This window comes from Galeopterus variegatus, unplaced genomic scaffold (genome assembly GCF_000696425.1).
Source record: "Galeopterus variegatus unplaced genomic scaffold, G_variegatus-3.0.2 Scaffold6809, whole genome shotgun sequence".
Taxonomy (NCBI): Eukaryota; Metazoa; Chordata; class Mammalia; order Dermoptera; family Cynocephalidae; genus Galeopterus; species Galeopterus variegatus.
This window is the reverse complement of record NW_007732920.1, coordinates 87,143-100,795: the sequence shown is the minus strand read 5'-3', so window position 1 is coordinate 100,795 and position 13,653 is coordinate 87,143. Positions and strand designations below refer to the sequence as shown.

The window sequence follows — 13,653 nt, the reverse complement described above, 5'->3', positions numbered from 1 at the left end:
GGGTTGCAATGGGGGGGGACGGGGTGGGCGGGGCGGGGTGGGGTCCCGCCGCAAGTCGCGTTCACACCAGGACAGGTCCCGCCTCTCCATGACTTGGTCCCTCCCCGGTCCCAGCCTAGCCCAGTCTTTACCTGCCCCTCCCCTCCCCTCCCTTCGCTCTCTCTTTCCTCCCCCTCCCTTCCCTCTCTCTTCCCCTCCCCTCCCCTCCCGGTCCCGCCATCTACAGACAAAGCCCCACCCCATCCACTCTAGACTCCGCTCATCCCAGTTAGGCTCCATCTTTCCCTCGCATCGTCCCTCCCAGCTCGGTCCCACCCCCTCCAAACCAGGCCTCGCTACTCCCGGCCAGGCCCCACCCTACCTCCCTCGCACCGTCCCTCCATGACTTGGCCCCAAACCCTCCAGGATGGGGCCCGGCACTTCACGACTCGGTCCCTTCTCCCTCTTGCTAAGCCCAGTTCTTTCTTGACTCGTCCCGCCCGTCCACTCCCGGTCTCGGTCCCGCCCCCTCCAGATAAGGCCCCGTTCCATCTTCTTCAGGCCCCGCCCCCACGACAGACCACGCCCTTACCCCTTGTCCCTCCCTTCGTGACTCGGTCCCACCACCCACCAGGCCAGGCCCCGCCCCTTTCGGCCTCTGCTCCCGCCTCCCACCTCAACGGTCTCCTAGGGTCTTCAGGTGGGGTTTGTCCCTTCCTGCCTTCCCTCGTAACTCACCCTACTCCCCACTACCCTCTCCCACCAGGTCTCACCCAGAAAGTTCTGGTAGCAGTTACGGGTCTGATTCTGGTTGGGGAAGCGCGGGTCGAAGGGCGGCGTCCACCACTTCCCATTGGGGGGCTTCTGGGCTTCAACATCCAACATCCACGGAAGAGACAGATCCTGTGGGGCGGGAGTGGGGCTCCGTGGGGTCTAGGAGGTGCCCCTCGCTTTGACCCGCAACCCGCTTTTGACCTCCATCGCTAAACCGTACCCGTTCTTCCTTCACCAGACTTATGTCAACGCGTCTCTGGGTCAGCTGTGCTTGTGGTTCCCGAGGTGCCCGTGCTTCTGAGTCTGGGGGGTCCCACCCAGGTCAGGAAAAATAAGACCCCCTGGCCAGATTGGCTGGGACCCCCGGAGCCCCAGCCAATGGGAGCCGTTGCGCTGCAGGGACCATTCTGGAGCGCGGAGTGGAGTCGGTGGAGACCCCGCTCCCTCCTCCCTGCTTCTGCCCGAAGGCCCCTCGGGGCTTGCGCTCACACATAGGCACGGCGGCGGAACTTTGGCTGAGTCTCAGACTTAGACTTTTAATCTCTGCGAAATTGAGCTTTCCCGCAGGCTCTCCCCCGCCCCCCGCCCCCCAGTATATAAATGTATAGATAGCGGTAGTCTCTACCAGGGAGGAAAAAGCCCCCATCACACCCGGCCTTTTCAGGACTCTGTTTCTTACAGTAGGGGTGCACAGCACCCTGGGGGCCTGTAGAAGAAGACGAAAGAGGAGGGTGGGGTTTAGGTTCCCGGGACCTTCCCAACCCCTCCCAGAGCCAGGTCTAAGGCAGGTCTTCAGGGTCTCAAGAGGTACCTGACAAGCTGGGCTTCTCAGAACAGTTTGCCAACTGAGGTTTAGTCACCTGCAACCTGCTACTGAAAGTGCTGGGAACGTTGCATGCTGGAGGGAGAAAGTCAGAGAGGGCTTTGGGGGACTGGCAGGGAGAGACTGGTATCTAAGTCTCTAAGAGTTGCAGCTGCATGGTTCACAGGACAAGCCTTGCTGTGTGTCTAGTTCACTGTTGTACATGCCTAGGGCAGAGCCTGGCAGTAAGTAGTAAATGCTCAATAAATCCACGCTGAATGAATGAGTCTTGGCTTTCTAGGCAAACAAGAGTGAAATCTGGTTTCACCTCCTGGGCGCTGCTATGTCTCTTTCTCCCTCTTGACACCTTAATATCAGACCTTACTCTGGATCATTCACACCATTAACCAAATGCACTAGTTAAGAAGCCCTCTCTTTTCCCACTTCCTGCCCCAGCTACCTCCCCACGTCTCTCCTCTCTTTACAGCTAATTACTTAGAAAGAGCTGGTCTATCTATTCCTTGTCTCTGATTTCCCTCTTTGCATATATATACGTATAGTATAGTACCACTGTCACCATTTTAAAGTGTACCCTTAAAATGGCATTTGGTATATTCACAAATGTTGTGCAACCACCACCTCTGTCTAGTTACAGGACATTTTCTTTATATATATATATATGTAAAGACATATATATATATGTGTGTGTGTGTGTGTGTGTATATATGTGTATATATATATGTATATATAGATATGTATATAGCATTTTCTTTATATATATATATATGTAAAGACATATATATATATGTGTGTGTGTGTGTGTGTATATATGTATATATATATATGTATATATGTATATATAGATATGTATATATGTATATATATATGTATATATGTATGTATATATATATTACTTTTTTTCTTTTTGGTGGCCGGCTTGTGTGGAGATCCAAACCTGTGACCTTGATGTTATAAGGCTGCACCCTAACCAGTTGAGCTAACCGGCCAGCCCCTAGGATGTTTTCATCACCCTAAAAGAAAGCACCAACCCATTAGCAGTCACTCCACATTACTCCACCCCCAGTCCCTGGCAACCACCAATCTACTTTCTGTCTCTACAAATTTGCTTAGGACATCTCATAGAAATGGAATCCTACATTATGTGGCCTTTCGTGTCTGACTGCTTTCACTAAGCATAATGTTTTCAAGGTTCACCCATGTTGTAACTGACTGATTCCTCTCTATACTCTCTTTAGCCTGCTCCAGTCCGGTCTTTGTCCCCACCAGGTCAACTCCACGCTGGTAAATCCAGAGGTCCTATCTCAATCGTTGCCTTCCTTCCCCGACCGTGGCATCAGACATGTATGTTCCCTCGCTGTCCCTCAGCACCTTCTTCTTGTAGTGTTCTGGATGCCCCTGTCTCTTGCTGCTCTGCTGTCTCTGTACTTTTGGTTCCTCTTTTTCTAAACGCCTTGGACTTTGTCCCTTCTCTGTCCACTCGCTTGCTGGTGACCTCTTCCAGTCTCACAGCTCAAAGTAACTCATCCATAGGCCAATGACTCTCCAAATTACTTCCCCTAAACTCCAGACTCACATATCCAACTGCCTACCCCAAGTCTCCCCCAGACATCTCAGCATTGAGATGTCCAAAACAGAATTCCTGATCTCCTTGAAACCTACTCCATTCATGATCTTTCTTGTCTGCTGCCAGTGTTCACTGCATTCTTTGTGTCTCTCAGGCCCCAAACCTCCCAGCCATCCTCGATTGTCACTACTCTTGCGTCACATGCCCAATCTATGAGGTAATCTGTTGGCTTAACCTTCGAAGTATCTCCAGAGTCCACCACATCTCAACACCTCTATCCCTTCCCATCTTGTCCAAGTCACTGCCATCTCATCTCCCCGTTTATTGCAACAGCCTCCTCCCTGTCCTCCCAGCCTCCACCTTTGCTCTCTCTACATTCTCTATTCCCCAGCCAGAAAGAGCCCTTTCCAAACATAAATCAGTTTCCACCATCCTTCTGCCTCAAACCCTTCAGTTTGCTCAGTGTCAAAGCCGAAGTCCTTAAAATTGTCTAAGTCCTATATGATTGATGACCCATTACTCATCTGACTGCATTTCCTGCTCCAAGATCCCCTGGAGCTCACTTGGTCCCACACATCATGCACACTCCTGCCTCAGGGATTTTGCAGTGGCTGTTCCTTCTTAATGGAGACTTTTCCCCCAGAAGTCCTCATGGCTTTTTCCCTCCCCTCTTTCTGGTCTTTGCACAGATAACACCAGCCCAGCGAGGCCTTCTTAAACCACCTTTGGTGTGGTAGAGGGCAGTCCTGTGCATTGTAGGATGTTTAGCAGCAACCCTGGTCTTTACCCACTAGAAGCCAGTAGCACAACCCACTACCCCCACCCCCATTGTTGGATGCTATATTTCTGTCTAGAAAAATGCCTGGCACATAGTTGACACTATGTATTGAGTGCATGAATAAAAGTGAAAGGAGGGAAGGATTGTCTCTATCTGGCAGAAAACAGAGTTGACAGTAAGCCTTAGCTGCTAACCCAAATACCTGGAGAAAGGATTAAAGGTGCCCGGTTCTTCCTTTGTCATCTCTGCCTTGGTGGCCTTGTCCCTCATATGCTCAATTTCCAAGAGCATAGGTTGGAGGATTTTCGAGGATAACTCTGTTGTAGCCAGAGGGTGCTGGTTTGGCATCCTCATGGGCTCTTGGGATATTCTTGTGGTCTGTTGGGGCACCCTGGCTGTGGCCTCCATTCTTGAAATAGGGATAACTGGGAGGGATGGCTGAGGGATGTCCTCCCACCTTGAGGCGAGCAGGGGGATGGGAACCTGGGAGGTATTGTCTATCTTTGGGCTGCTGGAGTTAGGCATAGATTGGAGGGGCACCTTGGGAGGCCTCACTGGATCCCATGGCTTCTCCATCTTTGTCCATTGCTGCCTGTCCTTTTCCCAGGTATGTGACTCTGGCTGCTCCCTGACCTCCACTGGTGTGCCCTCCAGAGAGGAAAAATGGCTGGGGCCGAAGGGTACTGAGGCTCTTGTAGATATGGTGGATTCCTGGGAAGTCACCGAGAGCCATGAGGGTAGCGAGACCACACCTGATCTCAAGTGCTGCTCTTTGGAGTTGGCCATGATCATCAGCTTGGCAAGGGCAAGCCCCTCCATGGAGAAGGGTCTGCTGTGCTCCTGGGGGGGCCCCTCAATGGCCAGCTCCTGGGTCTTGACCCATTCCTCCTTCTGCTCCACCTCCTTGGACCTCATGCCAGGCATGTGTAGGGATATCTCCTCCTTCATCCTGTGGGTCCCGTCCTCTGACTTCCCCTTGCCTTTCAAGCCCTTGAAGGTAATCTCCTGGGTTCCGTTAATCAGGACCTCCTCGGACTTCTTGGTTGTGGTGAAGGGAAATTCTAGGGACATTGCCTGGGTCCTTGTCTCTACCACATTAGTCTTCTGGGTACCCACCATCACCACTGGCTCTGGTTTCTCTTTAGACTTGCCTTTCCTGAGCACATCCCTTCCAGGAATTCCTGTTGGCAACACGTCAGAATTGGCAGGGATCTTCTGCCATGAGGTGGGTGAGCTGAGTACCATCTGGCACTGGGTAGGTGAGGTTGGAGCCTTCTGGGATGGGGTAGGTAGGAACAAAGATTCTGTCTTTGGGGCACAGGGCAATACAGTCTTCTGGAGAATAGCAGGTGCAGGTGGGGCCTTCTTAGGTGGTGGTGGGATCTTCTGGGGTAGGGCAGGTATGGCTGGGGTCTTCTGGGGAACAGTAGGTTTGGCAGAGGCCTTCTGAGATGGCCTAGGTACAGCTGGAGGCTTCTGAGATGGAGCACATAGACCTGCACCCCTCTGGGATGAAGCAGGGAGAGCCGGGACCTTCTGGGACTGGTCAACAATGAATGGTGCCTTACAAGAGGTAACAGGGACAGATGGGGCCTTCTGGGAGGGTGGTGGTCCCACTCTCTGCCGGGATCCTATAGACCTGGCCTTTTCACTGGGCCTGGGGAAGGAGGAGTAGTGTGCAGACAGGTAGACAGCAGAAGGGTATAAAGCTGGGCCAAAGGAGGAAGAGGACAAAGTGCTGGAATCGGGGTTCATGAGGTCTTCCATGTCCTTCTGCCATACATCCAAATGATCGTAAGAACCCGGAAAAAAGAATCCAGGGCCGTCACCCGAGATACAGTGAGAAGGGGTCTCAATTATATGTTCCTGACCTGTGACCTCCTCAGAGTCAGACAAGTAGACCTGTAGGTGGACGGAGGGGAGGAGATGCATGCTCAGAGCCAGGGAGACCCCAGACTCAGGAGTCCAGACACCCAACCCCTCCTCCATCCAACCTAGGAGTCCAGGTCCCCAGCCCCTCCTCCATCAGACCCAAGATTCAGGGCCCCCAGCCACTCCTCCCTCAGACCCAGGAGTCTGGGCCTCTGCCCCTAGTAGATAGCTGGCCTTTGTAGCGGACTGTGTCTGGTGGACAGTGCTAGAAATGATGCTGAAGATGGTCCTGATGGTGATGCTGGTCTTCTCTGGGTAGGGAGAGAGCAGTCTGAGCCCTTTGGAGAAAGGACCAGAGCCACAGAGAGTTCACACACAGTGGCAGAGCGAGGGGGTAGGGGGCTGCTCCTACCAGTAACATGGAGTTCGGTGTGAGATCTGTCAGGGCAGATGTCTGGGTAGGACCTGTAGGAGCAACATCATGGGACTTTGGTGGCATCTGCACCAGGGTCCCCATCCTTCTCCCAACCCCCACCAGCAATAAGATCCCTTGCCCACTTCTTTTCGGTGGATTTCTTCCTAGGGTCAGCATGCTCCAGCTGTGACCAGATGAGAGGCACGGAGTCACCCACAGCCTGAGACTTGAATCTGAGCTTGAGGGCCTGGCAGGGAGTGAGGCAAGGACAGTCAGAGAAGGGGCACCCCCCCTTCACCCATTGGGCCAGCCTGGGGCCTGCTCACCTTGGCCTTATTTTGTTTCTGAGGTTTCAGTGTCTTATGAGGCTCAGCAACCGTGACTGGAAAGAGAGCAGGAGACCACAGGTCAGGGATCTTGAGTGAGAGGTCATGGGAGCAGGCCCTGAGGAGCCCATGGAGGGCTCAGCCAGGGGAGAGCAGGGGAAAGAGCCTGGGTGCTGGAGCTGTGTTCATGACCTGGGAGTGGATGGCAGAGTGTGCTCACCTGTACGTCCACTGAGGGACCGGTCCTGTGGAAAGGGAAGAGGGGCAGTTATGGGGGGGTCCACCCCTCCCTGGATCTTACATCTCCATTACCTACCCAGCCAGCCCTCTATGCCCACCCCCCCATCCAGGATACAGGATCTGGGACCCCTAGTCCCTTCTGCCTCAGACCCAGGAGTCCAGACTCCCAGCCCCTTGTCCTTCAAACCCAGGAGTCCAGGGCCGGCCCGTGGCTCACTCGGGAGAGTGCGGTGCTGATAACACCAAGGCCCCGGGTTCGGATCCCATATAGGGATGGCCGGTTAGCTCGCTGGGTGAGCGTGGTACTGACAAACCCAGGAGTCCAGGTCCCCAGCTCCATTCCTGGAGGACCCTGGAGCATGGACTCTTGGTCCTAGTTCCCTCTGAATCTAGATGGTGGGTTCCTAATCCCCTGAGATCTGTGGAGCTGGGGCCTCACCTGGAGGTGCCAGGTGGAGGCAGGTGCTTTGGCCAGGGACATGTCCAAGGGAAGAGTTTGCAGAGTCCTGGGGGCCCAAGAAGTGGCAGGCTTCTGAAGCAGGTTGATGAGACGGATCCAGCGGTCGAACAGGAAGCCCACCTCGTTGTCTGGGGCATCGAGCTCCAGGTAGTAGTAGCGGCCTGTGACTAGGCACAGCTTCAGGCACCAGGTGGCCAGGTTGTGGACATAGAAGTGGACGAGGTCCAGTGGGATCATCCTGAAGGAGGCAGGAGACTCAGGCAGCTAGAGCATGAGGTGGGGGAGAGGGCAGCTGGGGATGGAGGGATGAAGGCACCTGGTCAGGACGAGGTTGGAGCATTCCCTGCCCTCAGGGGGCCGAGCGATGAGCAGGATGTCTGGCAACATCAGGCCTGGCAGGGAGGCGGCCACCCCCATGGTCAGACGGTTGGTTCTGTGATGTACATACACAGGGTCCCCTCGATTTGTCACCTGGGGGGGGCCAGGGAGAGGGGCTGGGACCACACCTTTCTACAACAGACTTTTAACACCCACTTCTGAGCACACCCCCAGCTGCTGAAGCTCAAATCCCCATCCTCTTTAAAATTTCCCAACCCAGGCGTTCTTGCTACCCTCCGGCCCCTCTCAGCCCCCAAGGCACAGTGAGCTGGGGACCTGGACAAAGTTACTCTCGAACATGGGCAGCGGGCGGAGGGGCAGGTACTCGCCCTTCTGGAGGGTCTTCTGCAGCTCCCCTAGAACAGGGACCCACTTTGGGGGGGCCTGGAGCCGTTCAACATGCCTGAGGTTCCGGAGCCGCTTCATGATGGCTGCAGAAGCGGTGGGTGGAGTATGAATGTAGGGACCCAGGACCCAGGAACCCAGGAGTGTGCATGCCCCACTCCCCTGCCTCAGCCCACCGGCCTTGGCCCCTTGGGCTTCTCAGGTGCCAGGAGCTCAGCTGTTACAGAGAGTGGAGGAGCTTCCCCAGGGCTAGGAGACGTGGGCGTTGGCCATGGCCCTGCAGGGGTAGACAGTACCAGCCTGGGGGAGGAGCCTTCAGTAGAGGGGCTTTGTGACCTCATCGGACACACAGAGGGCTCTTCCTGGGAACTCTTTGGGGGCCATGGACTCCCTTCTCCTCTGGAGATATGGCCTAGAGTCTTTTTTTTTCTTTTGGCCTGAAGTCTTGAGGGCTGGGATGGGCAAATCAGAACCCCAGGCCCAGGCTGGGCAGCCACCACCCCAGACCCAAACTGATGACAACACAGGACCCCCTGGAGAGACTGGGTTATTGTAAATGGATGACTAACCATAGGGTTTGAGTTACAGTCCCTGCTCTGCCAATGACCCTTCTCTAGACCGTGGTAAGACCCAAACACTTACTGAGCCCGTTTCCCTATTATCTGTGTGTGCCCATGTCAACGGTTCCTGAACACTGAGCTGTAAAGAAGGGACTCAAGCTTTGATATGAACTAGACCTACAGCAGAATCACAGTTCTGTCTCTCCCTAGCTGTGTGATCTTGAGCAACAGATACTACCCTCTCTCCCCAGTCTGAACCTCAGTTCCCTCACCTGTAAAACAGGGTATATGCAAGGATCTAGGGCAATCGTGTAAGTAAAAAGCCCACACTCAGAGCATGGCCCACAGCAGGGCTTAATTATCATTCTTGTCCCCTTCTAAGGGCTTTTTTTTGTGGGGGGGTGCTGATATTCTGTCATTCTTTTTTTTTTTTTTTTTTTTTTTAAATGACCGGTAAGGGGATCTTAACCCTTGACTTGGTGTTGTCAGCACCACGCTCACCCATTGAGCTCACGGGCCATCCCTATATGGGATCCGAACCCGTGGCCTTGGTGTTATCAGCACCACACTCTCCTGAGTGAGCTACGGGCTGGCCTGATATTCTGTCATTCTAAAATTAGTGTTTATGGGGCCGGCCTGTGGCTCACTCGGGAGAGTGTGGTGCTGATAACACCAAGGCCCCGGGTTCGGATCCCATATAGGGATGGCCGGTTCGCTCACTGGCTGAGCGTGGTGCTGACAACACCAAGTCAAGGGTTAAGATCCCCTTACCGGTCATCTTTTTATAAAAAATAAATAAATAAAATAAATAAATAAAAATAGTGTTTATTATTTTTTTAAATGTGTCATGCAAAATATACAATCATGGTAGAAATTCTGGAAAGTGCAGACAAGCACAAACGATAAAAGTCACCCACAATCCTCCCTCTCACCTTTGACCCTAAGACAGTCAGTGTCAACATTTTAGTGTATTTCTGTCTAGGATTAAAAGAAAATCCATATATATAGAAAGAGAAACAAAATTGGGTTCATGCAGTGGTTTTGTAGCCTGCTGTTTCATGTCACAGGATATCTTTGTGTGTCTAAAGTGGTCTTCTTTCCTATAACATCCCTTTTTACTACTAGGTGGTAATTCCATCATGCAGATGTACCATATTTTATTTAACCATCCCCCACTGTGGGACATTTAGTTTGTTTCCAATTTACTATTGTCAACATTACCATAATGAATGACCTTAAGCTTGCAGCTCTGTCCTGTACAGGTAATATTGGTCACAGGATGACCTTCTAGAACCTTCCATTAATTATTTACTGAGGATGTATGAAGTGCTGGGCATCAGGTGAGGTTCAGACCCTGCCTCCACAGAGCTCTCTGGGCAGCCAACCAGTCTCCCCTCCTCTGCCCTGTCCACTCAGGACCTCTGCCTCCTGCCCCAGAGACCCAAGTGTCCATCCCCAGACCTCAGAAACATCACCCTTAGAGCCGGCCCATGGCTCACTCGGTAGAGTGCGGTGCTGATAACACCAAGGCCCCGGATTCGGATCCCATATAGGGATGGCCGGTTCGCTCACTGGCTGAGCGTGGTGCTGACAACACCAAGTCAAGGGTTAAGATCCCCTTACCGGTCATTTTTAAAAAAAAAAAAAAAGAAAGAAACATCACCCTTAAGTGGATATGTATGACAAATTTAATTCCTTCTCTCTGTCTCATAAAGGTTTCTCACATTTTTATACAAAAATCCCAAGCCTCTCTTTTCCCTCCCTCCCACCCCAATTCAGAAAGTAATGGTTTAATAAATAATATATGCTCCTGCCCAGGCCCAGAGGGGTGGGAGCCAGGAAGACAACTGTGAACAGATTTCTTGGAGATCCAAGAATATGGGATCCCAGTTTTCTCCTCCTCAGGGACCCATAAGTCCACCTGCCTCTCACCCCCCACTCCTTAAATAAATAAGTATAAATAAGGCACAGATCCCCCCTTCAACCTGGCCTAGGTCTCCTGGAAGGACTGTATCTAACTGGGGGGGATAATGGGGGGATATCCCCTGGCTGTCATGCCCCCAGTACTAAAATAAATAAATAAATAAGATCTGGCTTTGAAGGACGATGGTGACTTTGGGTCCTGGGTCACAGCCGAGTCTTCAGCAGCAGCAACCCCCGCACAGCCCAGTCAAGTGTCAGGTGCAGCCCCCCTAGGATGGCATGGGCCGCCCTGATGCCTCCCCAGGCTGAGGCAGGGGGAGCCAGGGGTGGTGCTGGCGGATCTGGGGACACCTGGGGCAGGGCCAAGCGGGACATCTGTCAGGAGAGGACCAAAAGTTAGCAGAAAGCCGAGCGTACAGTGGGGGTCCGGGGAAGACTGAATCAGGGTTGGGAGAAGTCTGGTCTGCATATTTGCAGAGTCTCTGGTGTGTGGGATGAGACGTCTGGGCAGGTAGCCCTTCAGGGTCTTGAGTTCAGAAAATTGATGCTGGGGTGAAAACGTTGCCATCTTAAGGGTGGGCTTCCAGGGCCAAGTTTTGGGGGTGGCAGGTGAGGTCTGTCGAGGCAGGCCTGGGATTCTGGTGCTGGAGGCTCTCAGAGTGTCAGGGCTAGAATCTTTCCTTTTTTTTTTTTGGTGGGTGTCCTGTATGGGGATCCAAACCCTTGACCTTGGTGTTACAACACCGCACTTTAACCAACTGAGCTAACCGGGCAGCCCATGGCTAGAATCTTGGAACTAAAATTTTAGAGACATTGTCTGGTGTCTGAGGGCTCATAGCTGAGATCAGGCCCAAGATCTCAGGGATGGGGTCTTAGACGTGGGGTCTCTAGGATCAAGCTCAGGGACTCATGGGTGAGGGTTGGGGTCTCAAGTCTGGGATCTCTGAGCTTTTGAGCTGGAATTTGAGGTCCACATCTTTGGGGTCAGGCCCAGGAACTGGGTGGGGTCTGAAGTCTTCTGGTCTCAGGGTTTTGGGTCTGGGGTTTTGGAAGTTAGGGTGTTGCAGCTGGCCAGTATGGAGAGGGGCTGGAATCTTGTAGTTAAAGATCTCATGGTCTAGGTTTGTGAGGTCTGGGATTTGTGGAGCCAGGGTCTCAAGGCTGGCTTTGGGTTAGGGTCGTGCATCTTAGGACCTGGGTCTGGGCCTTGAGGTCTCAGCATCTCAGGGCTTGGGTCTTGGGTCTTGGGATCTAGAGGTTCATGGTTTTTGGTGTCTTGGGGCCAGGGTCTCCAAGTCTTGGGGTGAGGGTTTGGATACTCAAGTCTTAGGGCTTCAGCGGGTAGGGATCTTGGGTCTCAGAATTTTAGGTTATAAGGTTTGTAGTTTCAGGGCAGGATCTCAGGGTCTGGGTTCTCACAGTCTCAGGGGCTGGGATTTGGGAGCCACAAGATCATGGACTATGGGATCTGAGAGTCTTGGGGTGAGGGTTTGGAGTTTCCAGGCAGGATTTTGGGGTGTGGGGCCTCAGGGTCTCAGGGCCACAAGATCTTGGGAAGGTAGAATCAGGGTCTCAGAATAGAGATCATGTCTGGGGTCTGGGTTTCCTGGGCCACTTTGGGGTTCTGGGTCTCAGGATTCAAGGTTTTGGGGCACAGGTTTTTGGGGTCTAAGGTACCAGGGTCTGGGGTTTCAGGTGTCAGAACCAAGGCATACCAGGAGCTGCAGCCGGCGCAGTAGCCGGTCCAACCGGGCCTGCAGGGCACCCAGCTCTGGCTCCAGGGTCTTCAAGGAGGGGCCGCCTGCCCGGCGCAGCCACTGCACGTGCCGCAGGTAGGACAGCAAGTCAGCTCGCAGCCTGGTCAGCACACCCGGAAGCTGGGGATTGGGGCAGGGGTGTCAGAGAACACCCAGTACATGCCCACACTGGCCCCCATTCTCCCACCCTCTTCACTGCCCAACTCTCACCTTTCCTTCCAACATACTCCCCTGCCCTTACCTGTAGGGCTCCCAGTGCCCCTGCACTCATGGCCAAGGTGGGTAGGGAATCCAGATTGTGGTCCCCGTCAGCTGGGAATTTGTCTCTCTGGTGGAAAAGAAGCTGTGAGGGCAACCCTATCCAGCCTTGGGTCTCTCTCCACCCCTACCTCAGGTCTCAACTCCTTCCTCCCCTGACTCTGCCACCCTGGGAGCCCAGAAGCCTTCCAGGTGGCTTATCCACAGACACCTCTCCCCTTAGTAATTCTCCATCTCTGTCATTCTCTGTCCTGCAACCAGCCATCCCCTCCAGTGTCTCCTACCAGCTGTGCGGCCAGCTGCCGAGTGTCCGCCAGGAGGGAGCGGGTCAGGAGGACAGCACTGTCCAGCTCAGCCCGAGGGTCTGGCGAAGCTCGAGGGAGGCCAGGAGGTGGGCCAGGGGCAACAGCTCTATTTGGCCACAGGCTCAGCACGACCAGGACCAGGCGGCAAACACCTGGGAGCGGGAGGAGGCAGTGAGCTCGGGCTGGACTCCTGGGCCTGCGGTAGAAGGGGCTGGGGGCCCGGACTCCTGGGTCTGAGGGAGCAAGGGTCTGAGGGAGGAAAAGATCTGGACTGAATCTCAGGGGGCAGGGGCTGGGGCCCCGGACTCCTGGGTCTGAGGGAAGAAGAGCTGGAGGTCTTGAGTCCCACGGTGAAGCGCCCGGGGCAAGTCGCAGGGCCCTAGCGGGCTTCCCTCTCCCTCCCCGGCTCTGGCTGCCCCGCCCGTCAGAGCAGACGCGGCCCGGGGCGGGTAGACGGGCCGGGCGTCTCCCGTCCGCCCCCGGACGCCGGAATCTGGGCCCCGGGGCGGGGCATGAGGGGGGAGGCACAGGCCAGAACCTGCCCCCTCCCTGGGCCCCGGGAGCCTGAGCTGGACTGGGAGCAGGCGAAGGAGCCAGCCACCAGGACTGAAACCCGGAGGCACTGGCGCCTTCCCTGGGAGACCCCCGCACATCCCTCCGCTCGGGAGCCCCGCTACGGTGGGCCGCGGAAGGCCTGGCCGCAGTGCCCGGGATGACCCCGGAGCACACCTGCGCGGAAAGAGGCAGAGAAGCCGGCACAGTCCGGAGCGCGGGAGCAAGGGCCGGCGGCGGGCGTCCGCGGGCGCGGGGGCTCCGGCGCGCTCCTCCCACTCCGCCCATCCCCCAGCAGCCCCGCCCACCTCCCCACCGCCAGCCAATCAGCGCACCCCGGGCCG

At 54.6% G+C, this 13,653-nt stretch overlaps 3 protein-coding genes across 5 annotated transcripts in view; all 3 read right to left on the bottom strand.

Annotated features, from left to right (window-relative positions):
- Positions 1–4,135, bottom strand: part of LOC103606739 (cytochrome c oxidase subunit 6B2) — a 5,546-nt gene extending 1,411 nt beyond the window's left edge. Inside the window, exons 1-3 of one of the 2 annotated variants that reach the window (XM_008591288.1) lie at positions 4,121–4,135; positions 1,565–1,651; positions 753–882 (exon numbers count right to left, since the gene is read on the bottom strand). In XM_008591288.1, coding sequence (XP_008589510.1) covers positions 753–864 — 112 coding nt within the window. In that variant the 5' untranslated portion in view covers positions 865–882; positions 1,565–1,651; positions 4,121–4,135. Of the gene's footprint in view, positions 1–752; positions 883–973; positions 1,055–1,564; positions 1,652–4,120 lie in introns of those variants that run through there. The other variant, XM_008591287.1, reaches the window with a different exon arrangement.
- On the bottom strand, positions 4,108–8,035 carry FAM71E2 (family with sequence similarity 71, member E2). Its single transcript, XM_008591298.1, has 9 exons — positions 7,886–8,035; positions 7,548–7,702; positions 7,206–7,469; positions 6,752–6,776; positions 6,532–6,621; positions 6,349–6,452; positions 6,203–6,255; positions 6,025–6,101; positions 4,108–5,820 (listed from the first exon to the last, which is right to left on the bottom strand). The coding sequence occupies exons 1-9, from the start codon at positions 8,033–8,035 to the stop codon at positions 4,108–4,110; spliced, it is 2,631 nt and encodes an 876-aa protein (XP_008589520.1).
- Positions 8,036–10,184: 2,149 nt separating this feature from the next.
- Positions 10,185–13,653, bottom strand: part of IL11 (interleukin 11) — a 4,420-nt gene continuing 951 nt past the window's right edge. The window contains exons 2-5 of one of the 2 annotated variants that reach the window (XM_008591282.1): positions 12,737–12,909; positions 12,436–12,522; positions 12,153–12,314; positions 10,185–10,812 (exon numbers count right to left, since the gene is read on the bottom strand). In XM_008591282.1, coding sequence (XP_008589504.1) covers positions 10,642–10,812; positions 12,153–12,314; positions 12,436–12,522; positions 12,737–12,909 — 593 coding nt within the window. In that variant the 3' untranslated portion in view covers positions 10,185–10,641. The remainder of the gene's footprint in view (positions 10,813–12,152; positions 12,315–12,435; positions 12,523–12,736; positions 12,910–13,653) is intronic. The other variant, XM_008591283.1, reaches the window with a different exon arrangement.